The 20,404-nt window shown below is 44.8% G+C and overlaps 1 protein-coding gene across 1 annotated transcript in view; it reads right to left on the bottom strand.

Annotated features, from left to right (window-relative positions):
• LOC308293341 (receptor-type tyrosine-protein phosphatase U-like) overlaps nt 1-20,404 on the bottom strand; it is a gene marked incomplete at its 5' end in the record, with an annotated part of 208,359 nt that overhangs the window by 100,550 nt on the left and 87,405 nt on the right. Inside the window, one exon of the mRNA XM_080735808.1 lies at nt 3,239-3,510. Within this exon, the coding sequence (XP_080591934.1) occupies nt 3,239-3,510 (272 nt within the window). The remainder of the gene's footprint in view (nt 1-3,238; nt 3,511-20,404) is intronic.

Genomic DNA, 20,404 nt, shown 5'->3' with positions numbered 1-20,404 from the left:
TAGGGTATGGGCGCTGATGACACGGAGGAGAGAACACCACCCCAGCGCCCACAGCAGCGTCCTCGACGGGAATCGAACCCAGGACCTTCTAGCTACTCCTATCTAGCACTTCCAACTGCACCACCGTGCCCCCTAAGAAGAACATGATTATTTACTGGACAGCCTGAATATTCTACTAGAGAACATGAAAATGTACTGTGTAATACATTAATATAACTCTTTGTTAAGCAGGAAAGGGAACAAGGCAGTACAGAGAGAGACGGGGGAGCTGTAACTTGGCTGCTTTGTTTAATAAAGTTCAGAGTTAAACAACTTTCCTTCTAGTTCTCTTTGTTGTGACCTCACTTTATCTTCAGATAAGGAGCCAAACAGTTCAGAGATGAGTTGAGTAGAACACGCCCACTCATTGACCTCCAGTCATCTCACTCTGCCCTGCCTCCAAGCCTCCAGACCTGCAATGTGATGCTGCCTGTGCATTGCTGGATGTGTGTGTGTGAGTTTGTCTAGCTATACTTATGGGGACTAAATGCATGTTCACACAGTCGCCTGCAGGGGACCTCTGACAGGGTGGGGACAAAATAGTAGGTCCCCACAACGGTTAGGGTTAGGTTTAGGGTTAGGGTTAGGTTTAGGGTTAAGGTTAGGGGTTAGGTTAGGGTTAGGGTTAGGGTTAGGTTTAGGGATAGAGGTTAGGGTAAGGCCACAGGACTTGCATAAAAATGAATGGAAGTCTATGTAATGTCCCCACAATTGATGTAAATATATAGAGTGTGTGTGCGTGCGTGCGTGCGTGCGTGCGTGCGTGCATGTGTGTGTATGTGTGTGTGCGCGTGTGTGCGTGCCTGCATGCATGCATGCATGCTGTGTGTGTATGCTGGTGCATGTGCATGCAATCTCCTCTTCATGAGAGTCTGAAACCTGCTCTCAATCAGCAGGAGGCCATTCTCTGTGCTCCTCAGCACGTTGTGTAAATGTAAAGCATCCAGCAGCACCTCTGATCTCTGTCCAACATCAACGTTATCTCTCTGGCGGTCTGTCTGCCCTGCAGGAGGCACTGATAGGCTCTGATTAGTACATTTACCTTCATCTACAACTACATCCACCCCACCACTACCACCAGCACCCAACGAGGGGTACTGCATGTGAAAGCCTCACACACAGGCAAACGCAGACGGACACACGCACTCACACACACACACACACCATCGCCTTGAAACATCCATATGGGACAACCTCTAGAGGGGAGGAAGAGTAGAGGAACGCCCTTCCCTCCCTTCACAGAGGAGACTCACATGGTCCCTACAGGGACAGGATTTATGAGCACAGCTCACACTGACAAAGGTCCTCACGCAAATGCAATGTAAATGTCTCAATACTGCTATGTAGAAATACTCTGTTCAGCAATACAAAAAAAAAAAAGGTACAAAAGTAATGGCATCAAAATATATTTAAAAGTACCACCGTTTCAGAAGCTATCATGTATAAAATGACAGGAACCCCCTTTGGCGTAGTTGTTGTTGTTATGTATAGTAAATAGCAACATACGTTTCTGTAATGTTGGAATAAATATTTGAAGTTTTTTAGAATGGGTTAAAGAATCGTGCATATCGTTGTTGTCTGGTGGAAACCTTGCATGTCCAAAACCGTTCGTTTTATATTTATCATTTTAAACTAGTGAAAACAGCCGAGTGAAAAGGGTGTGCGGTGCGAGGCGTTGTGTGCTTGTATATCTTGCTGTTTTCACTACTTCTGTGCGACGGCCTTGTATGATGAAGTAGGGCTTTACTTTATGAAAAAGAAACATACAAATTTGAAACTTGGAGATACAAGGTTTCTACGACAAAACCAGTCTGTATTTGTCGAAGAGATTCTCTATAATCTAGCCTGGAAACCAGACGAATCTGCCATTGCAAAAAAGAAGAAAACAAAAAGCCCTCTACGCAGTGATATTTGTCTGGTCATTTAAGGCTACTAATAATCGCGTCCCCCTCCTGAGATCAAGCCTCCGCCTGCCGCCTTTTCTTCAACTGAGAGGTAGCGGCTAAACTTCTGAATTGGAGAAAATCACATTGCCTTTAAATCACGTCGGTTGCTCCCAGCACGGGAAAACAGAGTGGAGGATAGTAAAGTGCCGGCTGTCTGCATCGATCCATGCAGCCCTCTAATCTCATTAACTGACTTGATTTATTGAGATGAGGCCCAGAGCGCGCTGGGGTTATGGAAGCAAACCCCCCCCCACCTTCACAGGTAGGCCTATGTGAGAGACCATACTCCCACTCCCACTCCCACAATCCCTCACATCAGTCGTTGCCTCCTCATTAATGCTTGTTTGAGGTGGGGTGAGGGGGTGGGGAGGTACATGAGAACAACCAGGGGCGCTAGGAGATAAATTATCGCCCGTAATGAGGGGAGTCATGGCTGCATCCAGCCATCGCGGTCCTACAAGCTACATTATAGTGGTAATAAACGGGGCATGCATTGAACAAAGTGGTTATTGATCACATTGCACCATGCAGGGGAAATGGACCTGTGAATAAAATATCGCATCCATGGCAATTACACAACAATTGAGCCATTATACAACATATCATCATACCATCATACAAATGAAGCGAACGTGTTAGTTTATGCAGGACACGGCAGTCGTCCCGCCCGTCCAGCCGTCAGCTGTCAGTCAGCTCTGTTCTCATTCCTCATTCTCATATCTGCTGGTCATTACGTCACATGACTGCAATACTCCAATCAAAGCTCTCAATCAGTAGGGAAGGCTCCTTTAAATACGGCTTGCTTTCTCTACCTATGATTAGTTCCGAAGCTTCGGAATCATTTGCTGCTAGCTGCTTCCTCCACCCCAGCCTCCACCTTTGCACGATCAGTCTGGCTAAGCTCAAATACTTGTGATTGTCTGATTAAGTTACATGTCAATGTTAATTTTGTATCCCTATGGGGGGTATTGCTTCACGTTTCCTGATTTTGCTTGGCATGCTCAAAAAGCATGCACAAAATTCAGGGGACATCTCCGAACGCGGAGCCCATTAACGCCAAGATTAACTGTATTCCATTTATGCAATAAATGGTTAAATCTACTTAGATGTGAGTGTTCCTGACTAAAACAATGTTGTGCTTGTGGGAGGAACTGTGACAAACACACACACCATGCCGTAGTGTGGGAGGTGATGTTCTTCCACTAGGAAAACGAATAAGAAACGTGTGGGAGGAAGCGTGTCATGGCGCTCACCTGATACTCGCTGGGCCAGAAGGTGCTGACAGCCAGCTCCACCTGATGCCACTGGCGTCCCTGGGAGCCAGAGATGTTCCACACGGCGCTGCCTCTGGGACCGCCGTTGACGCGCACGTAGACCTGCAGCTCCCCGGGGCTGTGGCCGTCGCGGCTGTACAGGAAGTAGCTGAACTGGATGCAGTGGGTGTCGTTCTCGCTGAGCGAGCGCAGGAGCAACTGAGCGCGCTGCCCCGCGGCATGCTGGGAGGAGTTGACCATCAGGAAGGAACCTGCAGGAGAGAGAGGAGGAGTAGAGGGAGGGTGAGGCCAGGTGGGGAGCATCTGCTCTGGACGGGGTGAGTTCATTGATTTGTCTCCAGGTGCCGGCGAAGATGAAAGTGATGTGAAATATACTGCATACACACATAAATAGACAGACAGACAGAACCAATAAAAGATATAGCTGTGTGGATGCTGCTTTTTAGAGGCTGTAAGTTACATATTTGTCATGTATATCATGTTTGTTAGTTTTTTCTTACACATTTTCAGACCACGATTTTTTGTAACCCAGTGCCGAGTATAATCCTGGGCGCTTCTCTCTGCCAACCTGCAGAGGGAGAGCACTCGTCGTGCTTCCTTCAGTGCACGAGGAGTCTAAGCTGCTTCTTTTCACATGATGTGGGAGTTTCAGTTTCCCCGTAGTATAGAGACCAGGATTATGCATGTTTTTTTGTGAGGGGGGACATGGGGAGAACATGCAAACTCCACACAGAAAGGCCCTTTTGGCTTTCGACCATCCCACCTAGGGAATTGAACCCAGGCCCTTCTAGCTGTGAGGGCGACAGCGCCACCGTGCCCCATATGAATGTCATGTTAGCTCTCAACCGTTAAACAACACAATGCTTTTCCAAAACGTCACCGCAAGAAAGGAAAAAAAGATTAATAGCCTCTACATCAGGGGTCCTCAATGTTTTCAAAACCTTTTCATAGATTCTATATAGTTCCATTGTTTGACAGCACAATCATCAGTGTATTTTGGATTCATGTAAATTTGTGTTTTCAGATATTTAAGCAATTGAGCTGTCATTACCTAATAAACTTGATCTTTCACTCTGTACTTGGTCTGCTCTTTTTCCCCTCTACACCAAAACAAAAATAGCCGATCTACAAGCTCACAACGCCTCGCGCTGTGAGGCGTTGTGAGCTTGTAGATCTGCTATTTTTGGCTACAGTTCTCAGAATATGGACACTAGGCTTAAAGTTGTTAATATAAAAAGGATCGGAAGATTTGGAGGACCCCCTGTAGTAACTCTGAGGACCCCCTAGGGGTCCCGGACCCCCTGTTGAAGGCCCCTGCTCTACATCGTTATCCAATATGCAGGAGCGCTCTGATGGGAGCAGATCTCCCTCAGTCTGTCTCTGTCTTTGGCTGGTCTCTGTCTGGTCCTGCAACACCCTGTTTCACTTGTTTTCCTGCCCTGTTCAAAGCTCCTGAGCCCAGTAGTGACTTTCATCTTTATGATCCAGCTTGTACAATAACACACACTGACCTGGATCACTAAACAGCATCAGGACAGAGAGAGAGAGAGAGAGAGAGAGAGAGAGAGAGAGAGAGAGAGAGAGAGAGAGAGAGAGGGAGAGAGAGAGAGATCCAGACACAGAGAAACTGAGATGAAAAAGAGAGATAAAAGACTAGCGTTGCAGACATTTGCCCTCAAGCATTTGTAATCTATATACCTAAAGGAACATCTACTAAAATAATAAAGAGGAGCAGAGGAGAGAAATCAAAGGAATTGCAATACGAAGTCTGAATTAATTACGAATCGGAGCGCTTATTGCTAATGACATTATTCCAGCCCTAACGTTACCTTTGCAAGCCCTCTGTTTATGATCATTAATACAGATCAAAGTGCTTGATTCTACTTGAGAGAGAGGGAGAGGGAGACAGAGACAGACAGACAGATTACACACAGACAGACGGACACACAGACACACAGAGAGAGAGAGATGAATACTGTACATTCATACATGCATGCATGCATACAAATACTGTACGTACATACATACATACATACATACATACATATACATGCATACAGTGCTTTGAACTGGGCTGGCCAGTGGCCACAGCAGAGTGGATGAACAAGGCAGAGGGATGGTGGGCTATAGCAGCCTACTGTAGCTGAATGGAAATGTAGTTGAATAAATGTGCAATCAGAGCCCTGCAACGTGCTTCCATTAATCACACTGACACAGTTATTAGGCTGTAATGGTGACCTGGGGAATAGTTAAAACACACCGTGATACTTCCCATACACACGTGTAGGGCGCAAGAGTCCCACATTCTGAAACATATGACGCACGCACACACGAACACATACACACACGCATGCACGCACGCACACACTCTGGATTCACTCCCAAATCCTCTCGACCTTCCCAGAAGTGAGAAATGGTCTCCTCCACCCCCCTGCGTCTCGGCAAGGGAGGTGATTAAGATACTAAAGTACTATAATAATATATCGGCCTCCGGCGTTCCTGGCACAAGAAAAATATGTCTCATAATAACTAAGTCTAGCTCATACTCATAGCTTTCACACCCCTCGGGAATAACCATCCAGTCCATTGCCTGTTTGTTTCCTGGGAAATAGATAACAAAGTGCCAGTAGTTTATTTTATATATATATATATATATATATATATATATATATATATATATATATATATATATATATATATATATATTATATATATACACACACACACACAGTACATCTTGTGGAACTAGAATTTTGAGGTATTTGTACTTTAATTGAGTATTTCCAATTTTCAGTACTTTTACTTCTACTCCACTACATCTCAGAGGCAAATATTGTACTTTTTTTTTTTTTTTTTTACTTTTGTTTATTGGGTTTTTTAACAAGCATTCATTGTATGAATCAAGAAAAAGTCATAGAAATGCTTAATATATCCCCATTATCACAAAGAAACATCTGAAATATGTATCATTTTTCCCCCCCACACAAGAGAAACAGAAAAAAAAAAAAAAAAAAAAACACTTACAACAATAATACAACAAGACAAAAAAGGAAATAACAACAATAATAATAATAAAATAAAATGAACATACAAAATAGACACCTCAGTCCGCTTAACCATACAGGTAGAATTATTGCACAGTATACCCGACAAAGCTCCCGACCTAACACCTTTTGAAAACTTGAGGTACTAGTCACTATGTAGAAGCGACGCATTGTGAGCTAGTAGATCTGCTATTTTCAAAAAGATTTGTATACATTTTTGAAAACTTGAAATGTAAGTATTCCTACATAGTGGTACAAGAATTTGAGTACTTTTTCCGCCACTGCTTGTTTGGGAGTAAAGCGTTATATTAGACGGAGGGACAGACACTGCCAAAAGCCTTCCTTATAGCCCTGCTGCTGGCGGAGCCAATAAGCCTTCAGCCTTTGTCACTCCTTCTCACTTTGCTGTCTTTCTCACTGATTCTTCTCATCCGCTCAGTGGCCTTGTGAGGTTAGAGTGTCCCCCCCTGAGACTCTGAGGTCAGGGCTCAAGTCATACCAAAGACTATAAACCTGGTGCACAACGTTGCCTGGCATCAAGGGATGGATTGGGGTTAAGTCCCTGCAAGATATTGTTCGAGCATCATTTCCAGGGGGTGTACTGGTACATCAAGGTGCCTCATGCCACGGAAACAGTAGATTTGGCTCAGGAACTGTCGGTTCCTTATCAAGAGAAATATCAATCAGAGAAGCAAGCAAGATTTGATTGCAGTGCTAAATTTATATTTGGTATTTCCATTCCCGTTTCTATCTTATGAGTCGCGCACTCTCTCTCCCTGCAGGTATAAGGACCACAATAGAAATAACTTGACTTCATTTTTTAATTTATCCTTTATTTAACAAGGGTAAATCACACTGAGAAATGTTTTAATTGCTTTGAAATGCGTGGTGAGTACTGCAGCTCTTCTCAGAAGGTGTGTGAGACTTCTTAGGAAAGAATAGATTAACTGTTAAATCGTACACACAGGCAATATACCTCCAATTCGGCAGTTCTAAAAGAAGCAAAAGCCAAAAAAAAGTTTACTTTTGAATCCTCCTTGACATTTTGCCAGACTGAGAAAACAAAAAAATTGGCCAAACATAAAAAACTACCTGAGGCGGATCAGAAGCGCCAACATGACCCAACCTGAATGTCATGACCCCTCCCTGTCCAGCGTCCGATCCAATCTTCTCTCCACCAAAAGGCGCAAAGTGTCAAGTTGACTTAAGCTGCGTCACAAGATTAAAAAAAAGCTACAGACACTCTCATTTCTCTGTGTTTTGTAAGAACGCAGAGAAATGAAAGTGGCTGTTTTTCATCTTCTATCTCCTCCAGTTTCTCACCTGTACCCGAGCGAAGCTGGACAGGCTCTGACTTAGAAGCTGTCAGCCTCTCCCACACCTCTCCTTTGATGTGTGGGTCCTTCAGGGCCACAAGGACTAAATTGCTTTCCTTCACTTCGGGGGCCACTGGACACTGTGGCTGTCTGAGAGCAAAGAGCCTGACTGTCCTGGAGACAGGGGGGTCACCTGGGAAAAGCTTGAGTCACTACCTAACATGCCTTTTCTAATCTACACCAGTAATTCTCCGGCTATATTCAGCCTATGTATAGCTGCATACTGTATAGCCAGTGATCAAACTATGTTTAGTTTAAATAGCTCATTCACACCCTGAGGACTGTTAGGAAAATGAAACAAATATTTAGCTCTGAGAGAGTTCTCCTGAACTGCAGCCCCCTCACAGGGGGGTGGAACAAGCAACATCTATATTCACACCTGGAGGTGTTGAGTAGACCAGTGGTTCTCAACCTGTCGGTCGGGACTAAATTATTTTGGTGGGTCCCCAAATGATTAGCTTAATGTGCAACATTGTTTTCTCACTCAACAGTAAACAAAAAAACAAAAGTTTAAGTGTATAAAGGGTATCTGCACATTTCTAAACTGACAATTCAAGGCATTTTTAATACCTCTAAAATGACAAATTAAACTTGGTCAAAATTGTCTATTAGAGGCAGAAATTGTGTCACAACAAAACCGTGTTATACAAAATGTAATGCCTCAACTCTTAGTGCTCGTCAGGGTGGGTGGGTCGCCAGTTCAACTATGATTAGTTTGGGGGTCGCGGCCTGAAAAGGTTGAGAACCACTGGAGTAGACGATCATAAATATTATATATAGTGATACAGTATGTGTTTCAATTTGGTGAAGTGAGTGGGAGTGAAGAGACGCAACCCCATGCTGAAGGGCAGTGTCATGTCACAAATTCTTCAACACCAAAAATGCCCTCGTATTCTCTTCCACTTCAGCATGATGGAGTCATTCAACATGATTGATGCAATTATTAAGACTGAAAAAAAGTATATGACTAGCCACTGGTAACCTCACTTGATATCTCTGAGCACACACACACACACACACACACACACACACACACACACACACACACACACACACACACACACACACACACACACACACACACACACACACACACACACACACACACACACACACACACACACACACTTGGTGTATTAAAAATAAAATGCTGCAGAAAGATTCTCCATAAATCCATAAAGGCTGATAAGGCTCCATCTATTTCCCCTGTGACCCTGCCAAGGACGAGGGAACAGCATTAAGAGATTAGTGAACGGCTTCACTGAACTCATATCAGAATGTGGGTTGGAACCTGAGTCACAGGTCTGCCCACTTTTAATCATACTTACACCCATAAAAACAAGTAGGTGGGCCAAAGAGGAGGGAGGGGTTGAGATACAAGGCACTATCTTTATATTTCTCTGTTTTTCTCTGCCTTCATTCCCAGTGTTTTTATCAATTAGGCAGCCTTGTTCTACACACTGACAAGGGCATCTTTCACAGCAACACGATTCATTTTAATTCAAAAATAATTATCATCCACTTTATACTATTTACCACCATGACATTGAGTTTGGGGAGCAACAACTATGTGTGTGATAGGCCAGCCTCGAGTTTAGAGCAAACTACAACCAGTCCATTTTCCAAAGATTTGAAAAAGGTCAGCCAGGATTTTCAATTTGGACTGTTTGCTGAAACTGGGTTTTCATTTGCTTTTGTTTTCTTTCCAAATAGTGCAAACCCCGGAGCGATGTTCACCTCTGATGATACAAGGGGAAGGGCAGACGCTGTCGACTGGGAGCGCACAGATTGGTCTCGCTGTTTGCGTTCCCTTTGTCTCTCTGGCTGTAGCAGTGTGATCTGTGCGGCTGGCAGTGACAGAGGGGACGGGTTTGTTTATCGGAGCCAAAAGGCGATGCAGATTTTGCCATTTACAAAGCGACACAACGCTGTGCGCCATGCAAATGGGAAAAATCTGCGAAGCGACGCCGGCTGGTCATGCAATGAGACGTTGACAGAACCTAACCTCTGATGCAAACAATACAAGGCTGTCTGCTGCAGACAACTGGCACTAATTAATTCATTGAGGTGAGAGTGCAAAAGCCCAGACGCAACCTGGAGGCCATTCAAAACAACACAGTTTCTCGCAAAAAATAAGAAGAAAAACTGCTTGTTCCCCCCCCTAAAATGCATGGAAGAAAATGCATTCTACCAAAAGGTGGAATGCCCTACCAACAGCCACGAAACGTCTTGATTGCCCATCCAAATTTAAAACCGAAACATGTCTGTCCTCAAATTATGAGTGGTTTATAATTGTATCGGCTAATAGCTCGCCTCAGCGAGCTCCACGGAAGGAGCACTGCGAGAGTGGCGACCTCTTCATAATATATTATTGCTCTTAGTGTTGTTGCTGACATGTAGTGTATTGTATTAAAACTTTAAATAAAAAATCAAACCTCGGTTCGAAGTGGAGCGGTGAATCTGAGCGTGCGTGCGTGCGTGTGAGTGCGTGTGCGCGTGCGTGCGTGTGTGTGTGTGTGTGTCTGTGTGAGTGAGTGGTGAGTGTGCCTGGCCTGCACAAAACAGCGCCCCTCCTTTAACTAGTGTGTTGTGTGTGGCCACTCAATGTATTGCCAGGCTACAGACACGGCCAGCCAGCCAGCCAGCCAGCCAGCCACCCAGCCACCCACCCACGGACATACCCACGGACATACCTGTCTATTGGGAGCGCTTTCACCGCTCCAAAAATATCTCCTAACAAGTCCTGCCGGGATATTCCTGTTACACTCTGTGATTACACACTGTAGAGTTTGAGCATTAGCATCCCACCCTCCACCAACACACACGCACACGCACACGCACACACACACATTAATAAACACAGACATCGTATCGAATGACTGAGTGCATCTCTGGATGCCATGGAAGCTTCTTTGGTGGCAGAAATCAATAGTGCATTACCAGCCATCCAGTGACAGCACGCAGGTGGGTTGACAAGCCAATACTCCACTCCCTCATACCTCCCATCGCCCGTCTCTGCGTCTGGCTCCTGTGATCTGCCATTTGTTTCATCTCAGCAGCCTGGGGGCATTTCGGGGAGTGTGTGTGTGTTCTCTGCTCCCCCATGCTAGTGTGTGTGTGTGTGTGTGTGTGTGTGTGTGTGTGTGTGTGTGTGTGTGTGTGTGTGTGTGTGTGTGTGTGTGTGTGTGTGTGTGTGTGCGTGTGTGTGTGTGTGTGTGTGTGTGTGTGTGTGTGTGTGGGGGTTAGGGTTTTTTCCTTGTTCTTGTCATTAAGGAGTAAGGATCCTCTGGGGACGTGTAAGTAGTCTAACAGGTGGCAGGGAACTCTCTCTGATGCCTCTCTGAGTCAGTGGCTCCGCTAAAGAGAAATCAGCAGACAAAGGGGAGGACGTGCTGTGATGAAAGCATTGCATGGAGATGTCTAAGGTTGCGTGTGAGTTCGCACATGTCCCTCAAGGTACTTGGTGTTTAAAACACGTACGGCGAACAATCTGGCACACTGTCAGCTTTCATAGTCGAGTGCACGCGAATCATACTCAAAATCTACCAGCACTAACATTGTCCATGGACAGGTCGCAGGGATGTAAAGAAATGACAGTACGTCCTAGGTGGAGGGTCCATTTTTGGTCCGTGATATGACTATGACTATGACCATGGCTTCAGATGCGAGACATGGCATACTTCTCTTTCAACAGAAGGACAGTCAGAAGGCATCCATGGAGCTGGTGGTTTGCTGCCACTACTGTCTGCTTGTTCAGTTCCATGGTTTCAGTAGGGGACCAATCATTTAAGCACCATACCACTCTGCTGAACCTAAATATGAGGTAGAATAGTGTGCTTTGGCAATGTAAACGGATGTTTTCTCACACCAATAAAGCTCCATTGAATTGAAATTGAAATGTCTCATGGGTGGCTGAAGTTTAATGTTACATGCTTACAAAATAAAATACAAAATCTTTTTTTCTTTTTACAAATCCTAACTTATTGGACAGACAAATTACTTTCTTCTTGATAGCACTTCAATGGATGCCTTTCCGTGCCTTAAGGGAAACAAACATCCTTCAACACTAACGTGTCCGACACATATAAAGAGACATCATTACTTTTTTGGTACCTCCTAATGGTCGTGTTTGTATATCAAAAATCCAACACCACAAGCAGCAGCAGCAGATTGTGTCGTTACGGACAAGGGGAATATTTCCTGTGAGACATGATGCAACCAGAGACGCTGCTCTCAGTAACCTGAGACCAACGCAGGAAGAATCCAATCAATGAAAACACGACCTGTGGAGAATGACACCAGGAGTCTTCCAGAATCCACAAGGCCCTTTAGAGCTCTCTCTCTCTCTCTCTCTCTCTCTCTCTCTCTCTCTCTCTCTCTCTCGTTGGCAAAGACAAACAGAACCTTCCCATTCCCCGAATCCATCTCATCTCCAGATAAGCCCATTCCTCGGCTGTGTTTGTCCTTCTTTGATAGGGTTTTGGTGGATGGTGCGGTGTGTGTGTGTGTGTGTGTGTGTGTGTGTGTGTGTGTGTGTGTGTGCGCGCGTGCGTGCATGCGTGCGTTCATATGTGTGTGTGTGTGTGTGTGTGTGTGTGTGTGTGTGTGTGTGTGTGTGTGTGTGTGTGTGTGTGTGTGTGAGGTTCAGCTGTGCTGCATTGCGCCACCTGCAGCATCCGGGTGGACACACACACACACACACACACACACACACACACACACACACACACACACACACACACACACACACACACACACACACACACACACACACACACACAGTGGCTGTGATAAGGCCCCTATCAGTTACAATCCTACTGGGTGCCAGCAGTGGACATTGTGTGCATATGGAAATGTAAGGTGGCAGGTTCAGATGACCTTCAAAGCCCTCCTCCCTCTAGTCCAGCCTGAATGTGTGTTGACCCCAGTAACACTGGCCTTCACCCTGCTCCTTTGGAGTGCATGGTCACAGCATGATGAAAGGCTGGATGGAGGTTACAAGACCACAGGGGCAATTCATCTTTACTGCTGTGTACCTCAACTCACCAGTACATCAGTCAGGTCAGTTATACTGATATAGATTTAGCATAGTAGATTTTCACATATTTTCGTCACGAATCCAAAATAATATTATTGTCATTGTACGCTTAGAGCAGGGGTCTTCAACAGGGGGTCCTCAGAGTTACTACAGGGGGTCCTCCAAATCTTTGAGTGATATATACCTTTTTTCTCCTTTTTTATATTAACCACTTGAACCCTAGCGTCCATATTCTGAGAACCTTAGCCAAAAATAGCAGATCTACAAGCTCACAACGCCTCGCGCTGCGAGGTGTTGTGAGCTTGTAGATCGGCTATTTTCGGCAAAGAGCTTTGGTGTAGAGGGGGGAAAGAGCAGACTAAGTACAGAGTTAAATGTCAAGATATGTATTTACGGTTCAAGTGGTTAAATACGTATCTGAAAACACAAATTGACATGAATCCAAAATACACTAATGATTGTGCTGTCAAACAATGAAACTATATGGAATCTATGAAAAGGTTGTGGGGGTCCCTGCTTCATCTCTCTCTCTCAACTAAGGGGTCCTTGGCCTGAAAACGTTGAAGACCCCTGGCTTAGAGGCTGTGGTGCTTTTTGTTTTGTTTTTCTTTTTAGCTGTTCAGATTTGTCTGGTGGTTTCTAGGCTAGTCGTGCTGGAAGCTGGTTTAAACAGTAGGGGGCGCACTAAGGCTGGCCTAGACTGTTTTCCAAGTCTCCCCCCCACACAACAATGGACCAGTGTGATGGCAAAACACATGGCAGGCCGTTGGATTAAAAACAGGGTGGTTTAAATGTTAAATGTGAAGCTGAAAGAGGAGCCAGCATCTGATCTGAGAGAGCAGGAACCAACTGCCAAAAGAGCCACACACAAAGATGAGGCTGGGACTTTTTCAAACTCATCCATGCTGGAGACCCATTGGCTGGCACTGACACAAAGCCAGCCAATAAGGCTGATGCGAGATTCCAAAAACACACAAACAAAGGCAGGCAGTTGCTTGAATCTCATTTGCTTTCACAGACACGCGTACTGCGGCTCATTCAAAAGCCATTATTCTGTCAGAAACAATTGAAAGACATTTGTAATCCCCAGGACCCCAATTCATATCCTGCAAAGCTGCCGTTTTAATGGCACGGCTTCCAGCGAATAAAGCCCTGGAAGCTGAGATCAATATCAATAAATCAGCATAATAAGCATCTCGACTGAAGACAGAGCCCAAAAAAACGCACGCTGTTCTCTGACATTTATGAGAATACGTAACTCTTAAATGTCAGATTTGTTAACTATGGTATATAGGGCTGTCTAAATGACTGGAAATCAACGGAGGAAAACTGACTAATGCCCACAGAAGTGCTGCGCCGTTCCTTCTTATGCTCACAGCTGCAGAACTCTGTCTTTAATTAGAAACAAAAGTAGAGAACAAAATATAATGAAAGTCCACAGGGGAACATGCAGCCACAGAAACAAGAGTTATATTCATTATTATTTCCCTACGCAAGAGGTCTTTGTTGAGAGAACAAAGACCTTTATCAAAATTGTGAGATCTAAACATCTTCCCAGAGGCGGCTGGGTTTAAACAACACACGACGGAGGAAGAAAGTTTTATTAGTCCTCTAGCTCAGTGGTTCTCAACCTGTGGGTCGGTCCCCAAGTGATGAGTGGGGGGTCCCCAAATGACACAAAGTGACAATTTAAGGACTTTTTAAGAAAAAAATACCATTACTGCAAAAGTAATCAACTAACTATACTCTAAAAAAACGGACGAACATTGGCCAAATTGTCAAATAATATAAGAAAGAGGCAAAAGAATTAAAATAGACGATCTACGAGCTCACAATGCCCGCAACGCAAGCCACTATTTGCACAATATGTGTAACTGAGTCAAACTAAATGTAATGCCTCAACTCCTACATTCCAAGTGCTAGTCAGTCCAAAGATTTTTTTTTTTTTTTTTTTTTTTGGGGGGGGGGGGGGGGGCTCTTCTCTCTCTGGCTGGCTGTGTCCCTGAATGTGTGCAACTGTACAACATTCCAAGTGCTTGTCAGGGTGGGGGGGGGGGGGTTGACGGTCCAAAAATTATTGTTTTTGGACACAGAGGGCTCTCCTCTCTGTGATTGGCTGGCAGTGTCCCTGTGTGCACAGCGGTCCAGATGAGCTGAGCAGCAGCCACTGCAGCCAGGCCTCTGGAGCTGCTCCTCAAATGTCATGCAAACAATAGCAGAGGCTTGTGGCAGTTACACTAGCAGGGCTCTGCACCATTCATATTCTAATTAGAATTCAAGTCAAATGCTGCGCTCGGGAAGACCCAAAACAAATGGATGCTCGGGTGCAAGATAAGTGCAACACAAAAGGGGGCTGCACAATCACAAGGCACATTTATTTGATGTGCTTGACAAAGTGCAACATGAACGCAAAGTATAGCAAACCAAAAGAAAAATGCAACAATGTTGTAACTTCACCCCCAAATTGCAACAAGTCTACCGAACTATTGAGTGTGAAGCTGCGCTGAATCTTAATGTTTTGTCCTCAGGTGAGGCACTTTTGGGGGCACACATTTCAGGGTAAATTTGCACCCCTGGCCCTGGGTGGAAGCTGGTGGAAGCGTTTGTACTGGACAAGAGGACCTAGGAACAGCAGAAACTACACTCTTGGATGTGTCTAACCTCCGAGTAGAATACACTGTGTACAAGGCTGTGCACGCTCTGGCCCATGCCCTCCATAACATGTTGCAGTGTTTGCCAGGAAGAGGGCCTTTCACTGGGCACAGCTGTGCCAGTTTGCAGACAGTGCAGCGATGGCAGGTGTGATATTAATAAACACTTTACTAGTTGGATTACAATTTGTATAATTAATATCACTGGTAGGAATCATGAACTTAATCATTTTCTCATAGTGATATACTTAATTATCTGAAAACACAAATTGACATAAAATCAATTTCCAAAAACAAAATCCACTGATGTTTGCTGTCAAACAATGAATCTATGGAATCTCTGAAAAGGTTGTGGGGGTCCCTGCTTCCTCTCTCTGTCTCTCAACTAAGGGGTCCTTGGCCTGAAAAATTGAAGACCCCTGATGATGATGATGATGAGGTAGAAAAAAGCTCTCCTGTGACTGAGTTAGAGGACAGGAAGGAGGAAAGAACAGAAGGTGGAGGCGAGGCGAGGGAGAGAAAGACTAAGTGTAAATGAGATAAGAGACAACATGTCAGGTGGAGGTGTGAAGAAGATGCAGGGCGGTTGGAGGCTAGGGATGGGACGTCAATGTCATATCACGATTATTGTGACAAAAGAAATCGCGATTTACGATATTATTGTGATAATCAAAATCCATTATCCTGGGGCGGAACATTTGCCAAAAAATAGCAGATCTACAACGTGATGCGTTGTGAGCTTGTAGATCGGCTATTTTTTGGCAAAGACATTTGATAGAGAGTGAAAAAAGACTGTATCAAGTACCTATATTGTAAGTACCTTTTACCAATTATAAAGGGTTTAAATGGTACCAGATTTGCAGCTCGGCAAATAAAAGGTGAATTGATCCCAGTGCATGACGGAGGACGATATCACGATAAATGAAATCTCCACAATACGATTATTGTGAGTGTTTTTTATCACGATAATATCGCGTATAGTCCCATCCCTAATGGAGGCGTAAGCAAGAGAGAGAGAGAGAGAGAGAGAGAGAGAGAGAGAGAGAGAGAGAGAGAGAGAGAGAGAGAGAGAGAGAGAGTAGGGGGGAGAGAGATACTTCCCACAGATCATAACCACACAAGGAGCGTTTGAAAACATGACCAATGATGAAAAACTCCCATATCTGCTGGGTGAAGTACGACAACACAGCAGCAAGATTTGTGAGCTGCTTTGATAGGAGAAGGATATCCAACACAACCACCTTAAAGACTACCGATCATGGTGTATACATCCTTGCACTGTGGGGACTGCCCATAAGTCAGAAGGTTCATTAGTCCGAAGGTTCATTAGTCCGAATTTAGTTAGGGTTACTTAGGTTTGGGGTAGGGTTAGGGTTAGGCATAGTATTCTTAACAGATTCGGACTAATGAACCTTCGGACTAATGAACCTTCGGACCAATACCATGGCACCATGCAAAACTGTTCCATCCCTTTAAATTGTACATATTATTATATGTGTAAACTTCTGCTTTGGCAATGTAAACGTATGTTTTCTCATGCCAATAAAGCCCTTTGAATTGAATTGAATTGAATTGAATTGAATTGAGAGAGAGAGAGAGTCAGTATCAACACTAGAGATTTGAGTCCCTTCCGGTGACTGGAGGTGGACTGTGTTTTAATCAAAGCTGTGATGCTTAACGGTCATCCTGCACACGCACGCATGCACACGCGCACACACACGCGCACACGCACACACACACACACACACACACACACACACACACGCACGCACACACACACACACACACACACACACACACACACACACACACACACACACACACACACACACACACACACACACACACACACACACACACACACACACACACACACACACACACACACACACACGCGGTAGCTCCTTAACCGAGGGCCAGAGATGTGCTCCTGTACTCTGCAGTACAGGGTGATCAATCAGAGAGCTGTTGGCCCAACGCTGCGCCTCGGCACAGATGGTCCTCCACACCATACCAGCGATACCACGCGCACACACATACAGTACCAGCGTGCACACAATCACACTCACACGCACACACATACACGAGTACAGAGGATGACAGTGATGAATTAGCAAACGCTCAAAATGTTTAGGAGTCTCCCACTCTCCTCATCTGCATAACATACTGTCGCATGCTCTCATCTCACTTTGCTCTCCTGTTCTCCTTTCCTGTCCTGCGTCTTGTCTCCTCTTTTCTCACACACGCGCACTCGCTCCAGCACACGCGTGTGCACACACACACACACACACACACACAAGGATGCCACAGCGTTCAACTCCCTCGTTAACTCCGTCTGACTAGCCTCACCTCTGCCAGCTCTAAAGAAGCCAGCTGTCTGCTGAGAATGCCAGCGTTGACGTCACACTAGGAAGTGGTGTCAGTGCTCGGTGCCCTGAGTGGACTCTTCTCGCTACAATACTCTACTTAACACAATATAAGACCAGTTAGCGTTTCCTCAGTAGAAGGAACTGGGGCACCTTGAAAATAATGAGTTCCCATTGGATGAAGACGCCCTCGCAGCATCCACTCAAGCATTCTTGACACCCAGCGAGGTCTAAAAGAGCTCAGGAGAGAACACACAAATTGCACCGATTTGCTCAACCTTACCCAGATAGTCAGTCGTTGGAGAAAGTGCTCTTGTGTGCCCGACAGGGTTCCATGCTCTCGAGTGGCCACACAACAACAAAGAGGCTTGTGATTTGAAGTGTTAGCCTTCTCAGGGCGTTTAATATCGAGGTGAATGAAGGATGTCAGTCCAACAAAGCCAAAGTGCAGTAACTACAAAATCTTTTGAGGGGACCAAAATTTTGTTTGAGTGTTTCAACTGGTCAGCCAAATGAGATATTGGCATATAGGGCCTAAGTGGTTAAGTGGCCTAAGTTTGGTTGATATGGCTATTTCTATTTCTTTTGAGGCCCAGATGTTTTTCAGGATGATGAAGGCTGCTCTAGCTTTACCTACTCTGGCCTTGACGTCACTGTCTGTGCCACCCATTAATTCATAGTACTGTAGTGTACATTGCATGACGTTGTACAAATTAGCCCCAACGTCTCGGCAAGGAGTGTCAAAGGCTAGCCTTCGCCAGTCGCCGCTCCTGAGTGAGCTGTGGAGTCAGCCAGAAAGTTTACTTGGGATTTCGCTCCCGTATTACGCCAATAATTCCCCTGAGCATAGAGGAATCCATTGGAAAAGGGTTTTCTGTCAACAGCATGACCTTCATGTCTAACATGCTTAGCTGTGGGTCTAAACTGTGATGAGAACATGCCAATCGAGATGTGCTGTTTCAAGTGTTCAGGCTTTACTGCTATTTTCCTAAAAATGTCCTGCAAATGTATTTTTTCCACAGGTTTCTTTCCCTGTATTTCCATTCACATTTTAATGGAGAATGGAGCGTATTTTTGCAGAAACTCGCAAATGGCAAGAAACCACTCCATTCCCATTGAAAAGCAGAATCCACCTTCATAGGTAGATTTAAAATGTGAAGTCAGAGACGGGCATAAACATAGCAAAGATAGCTTATCTACAAGCTCAATGTTCTGCCAATACACTGGAAATCTACTGTATTGCCAAATAAAAAGGCAGGACGTGTGAAGTTTTGAAATGTCACCCCTGTACAGCTGTTTTTTCCCCCTCAAATCATTATTTATTTTCTTATTTTTCTTATGTCTACATTTTTTTAATGTTGTGTACAGTTTTGCACAGTGTCCTGTTTTAGTTTAGTTTTGTGTACTACTGTGGATTGTGCTGCTGAAACAAGTACAATTTCCCCAGGGGGTGAACAAATAGTTTTCTATCTATCTATTCTCCTTGTCAGGAGGGAAACCCTCTGCTTTTCACCTGTGCCTTTAGCTGACAGCTGTACAAAAACACAAAGTTCTCCCAGTGGCAGAGACGTACCTGCAGGCTCTAGGATCACACATTACAAGCCCCCACCCCCGACCCAACCCCCTCCAAACTGCTGGTCCCACCCTGGTTTATATCCACCGAGCTGCCTGGGTTCTTTCACAACAAGGAAGTCAAAAGAGAGAGGGGGGAAAAAACAAAAAACTAAAGATGCTCTTCTTTCCCTCTTCTGTGTCACCAATAGGGATGGGACGATAAGCTCAGTAGCTCACTCACGATAATCGTATCGTGGAGATTTAATATCGTCCTCCTTCATGCACTGGGATCAACTCACCTTTTATTTGCCGAGCTGCATATACCACTTAAACCCTCTATAATTGGTAAAAGGTACTTATAATATACGTACTTGATTCAGTCTTTTTTCACTCTCTATCAAATGTCTTTGCCAAAAAGACATTTTTTGGCAAATGTTCCGCCCCAGGAAAATGGATTTTGATTATCGCGATAATATCGTAAATCGCGACTTATTTTGTCACAATTGTCACAATCGCGATATGACATTTTCATATCGTCCCATTCCTATCACCAAGCCTACAACTTCCACACTAAATCACTTCGCTTCAATCCTCCAGATAGGACTGGCGCAGCACTCAAAAGACCTCTGGAAGGCAAAAGTCACACGCACACACAAAAAGAAAAAAAAAAGTAATTCAATCTGCCCAACGCCACGGAGAGGAACTTTTTCAGAATATTAATTACTTTATTATATTCCTATTCTCCTCTATCTATGCTCCAGCGAGTAGAAAATTGGGGACAAAGTCAGAGTCAAGTGTATGTGCGCGTGTGTGTGTGTGTGTGTGTGTGTGTGTGTGTGTGTGTGTGTGTGTGTGTGTGTGTGTGTGTGTGTGTGTGTTGAGGGTTGGGGGGTTCTCTCTCTCTCATCAAGTGTCTGTCAGGTCCCTCTGGCAGAGCTTTGAAGTGCCTGGTCGCTATCCCATGGTGAGGGCGCTTAAGGGCCGTGGAAAACAGGATTACATACACCCCATTGCACTCACGCACGTGCACGTGCACACACACACACACACACACACACACACACACACACACACACACACACACACACACACACACACACACACACACACACACAC

The sequence above is a fragment of the Nannobrachium achirus genome (genome assembly GCF_963921795.1).
Source record: "Nannobrachium achirus genome assembly, chromosome: 10".
Classification (NCBI taxonomy): domain Eukaryota; kingdom Metazoa; phylum Chordata; class Actinopteri; order Myctophiformes; family Myctophidae; genus Nannobrachium; species Nannobrachium achirus.
This window is presented reverse-complemented; position numbering and strand designations above follow the sequence as displayed.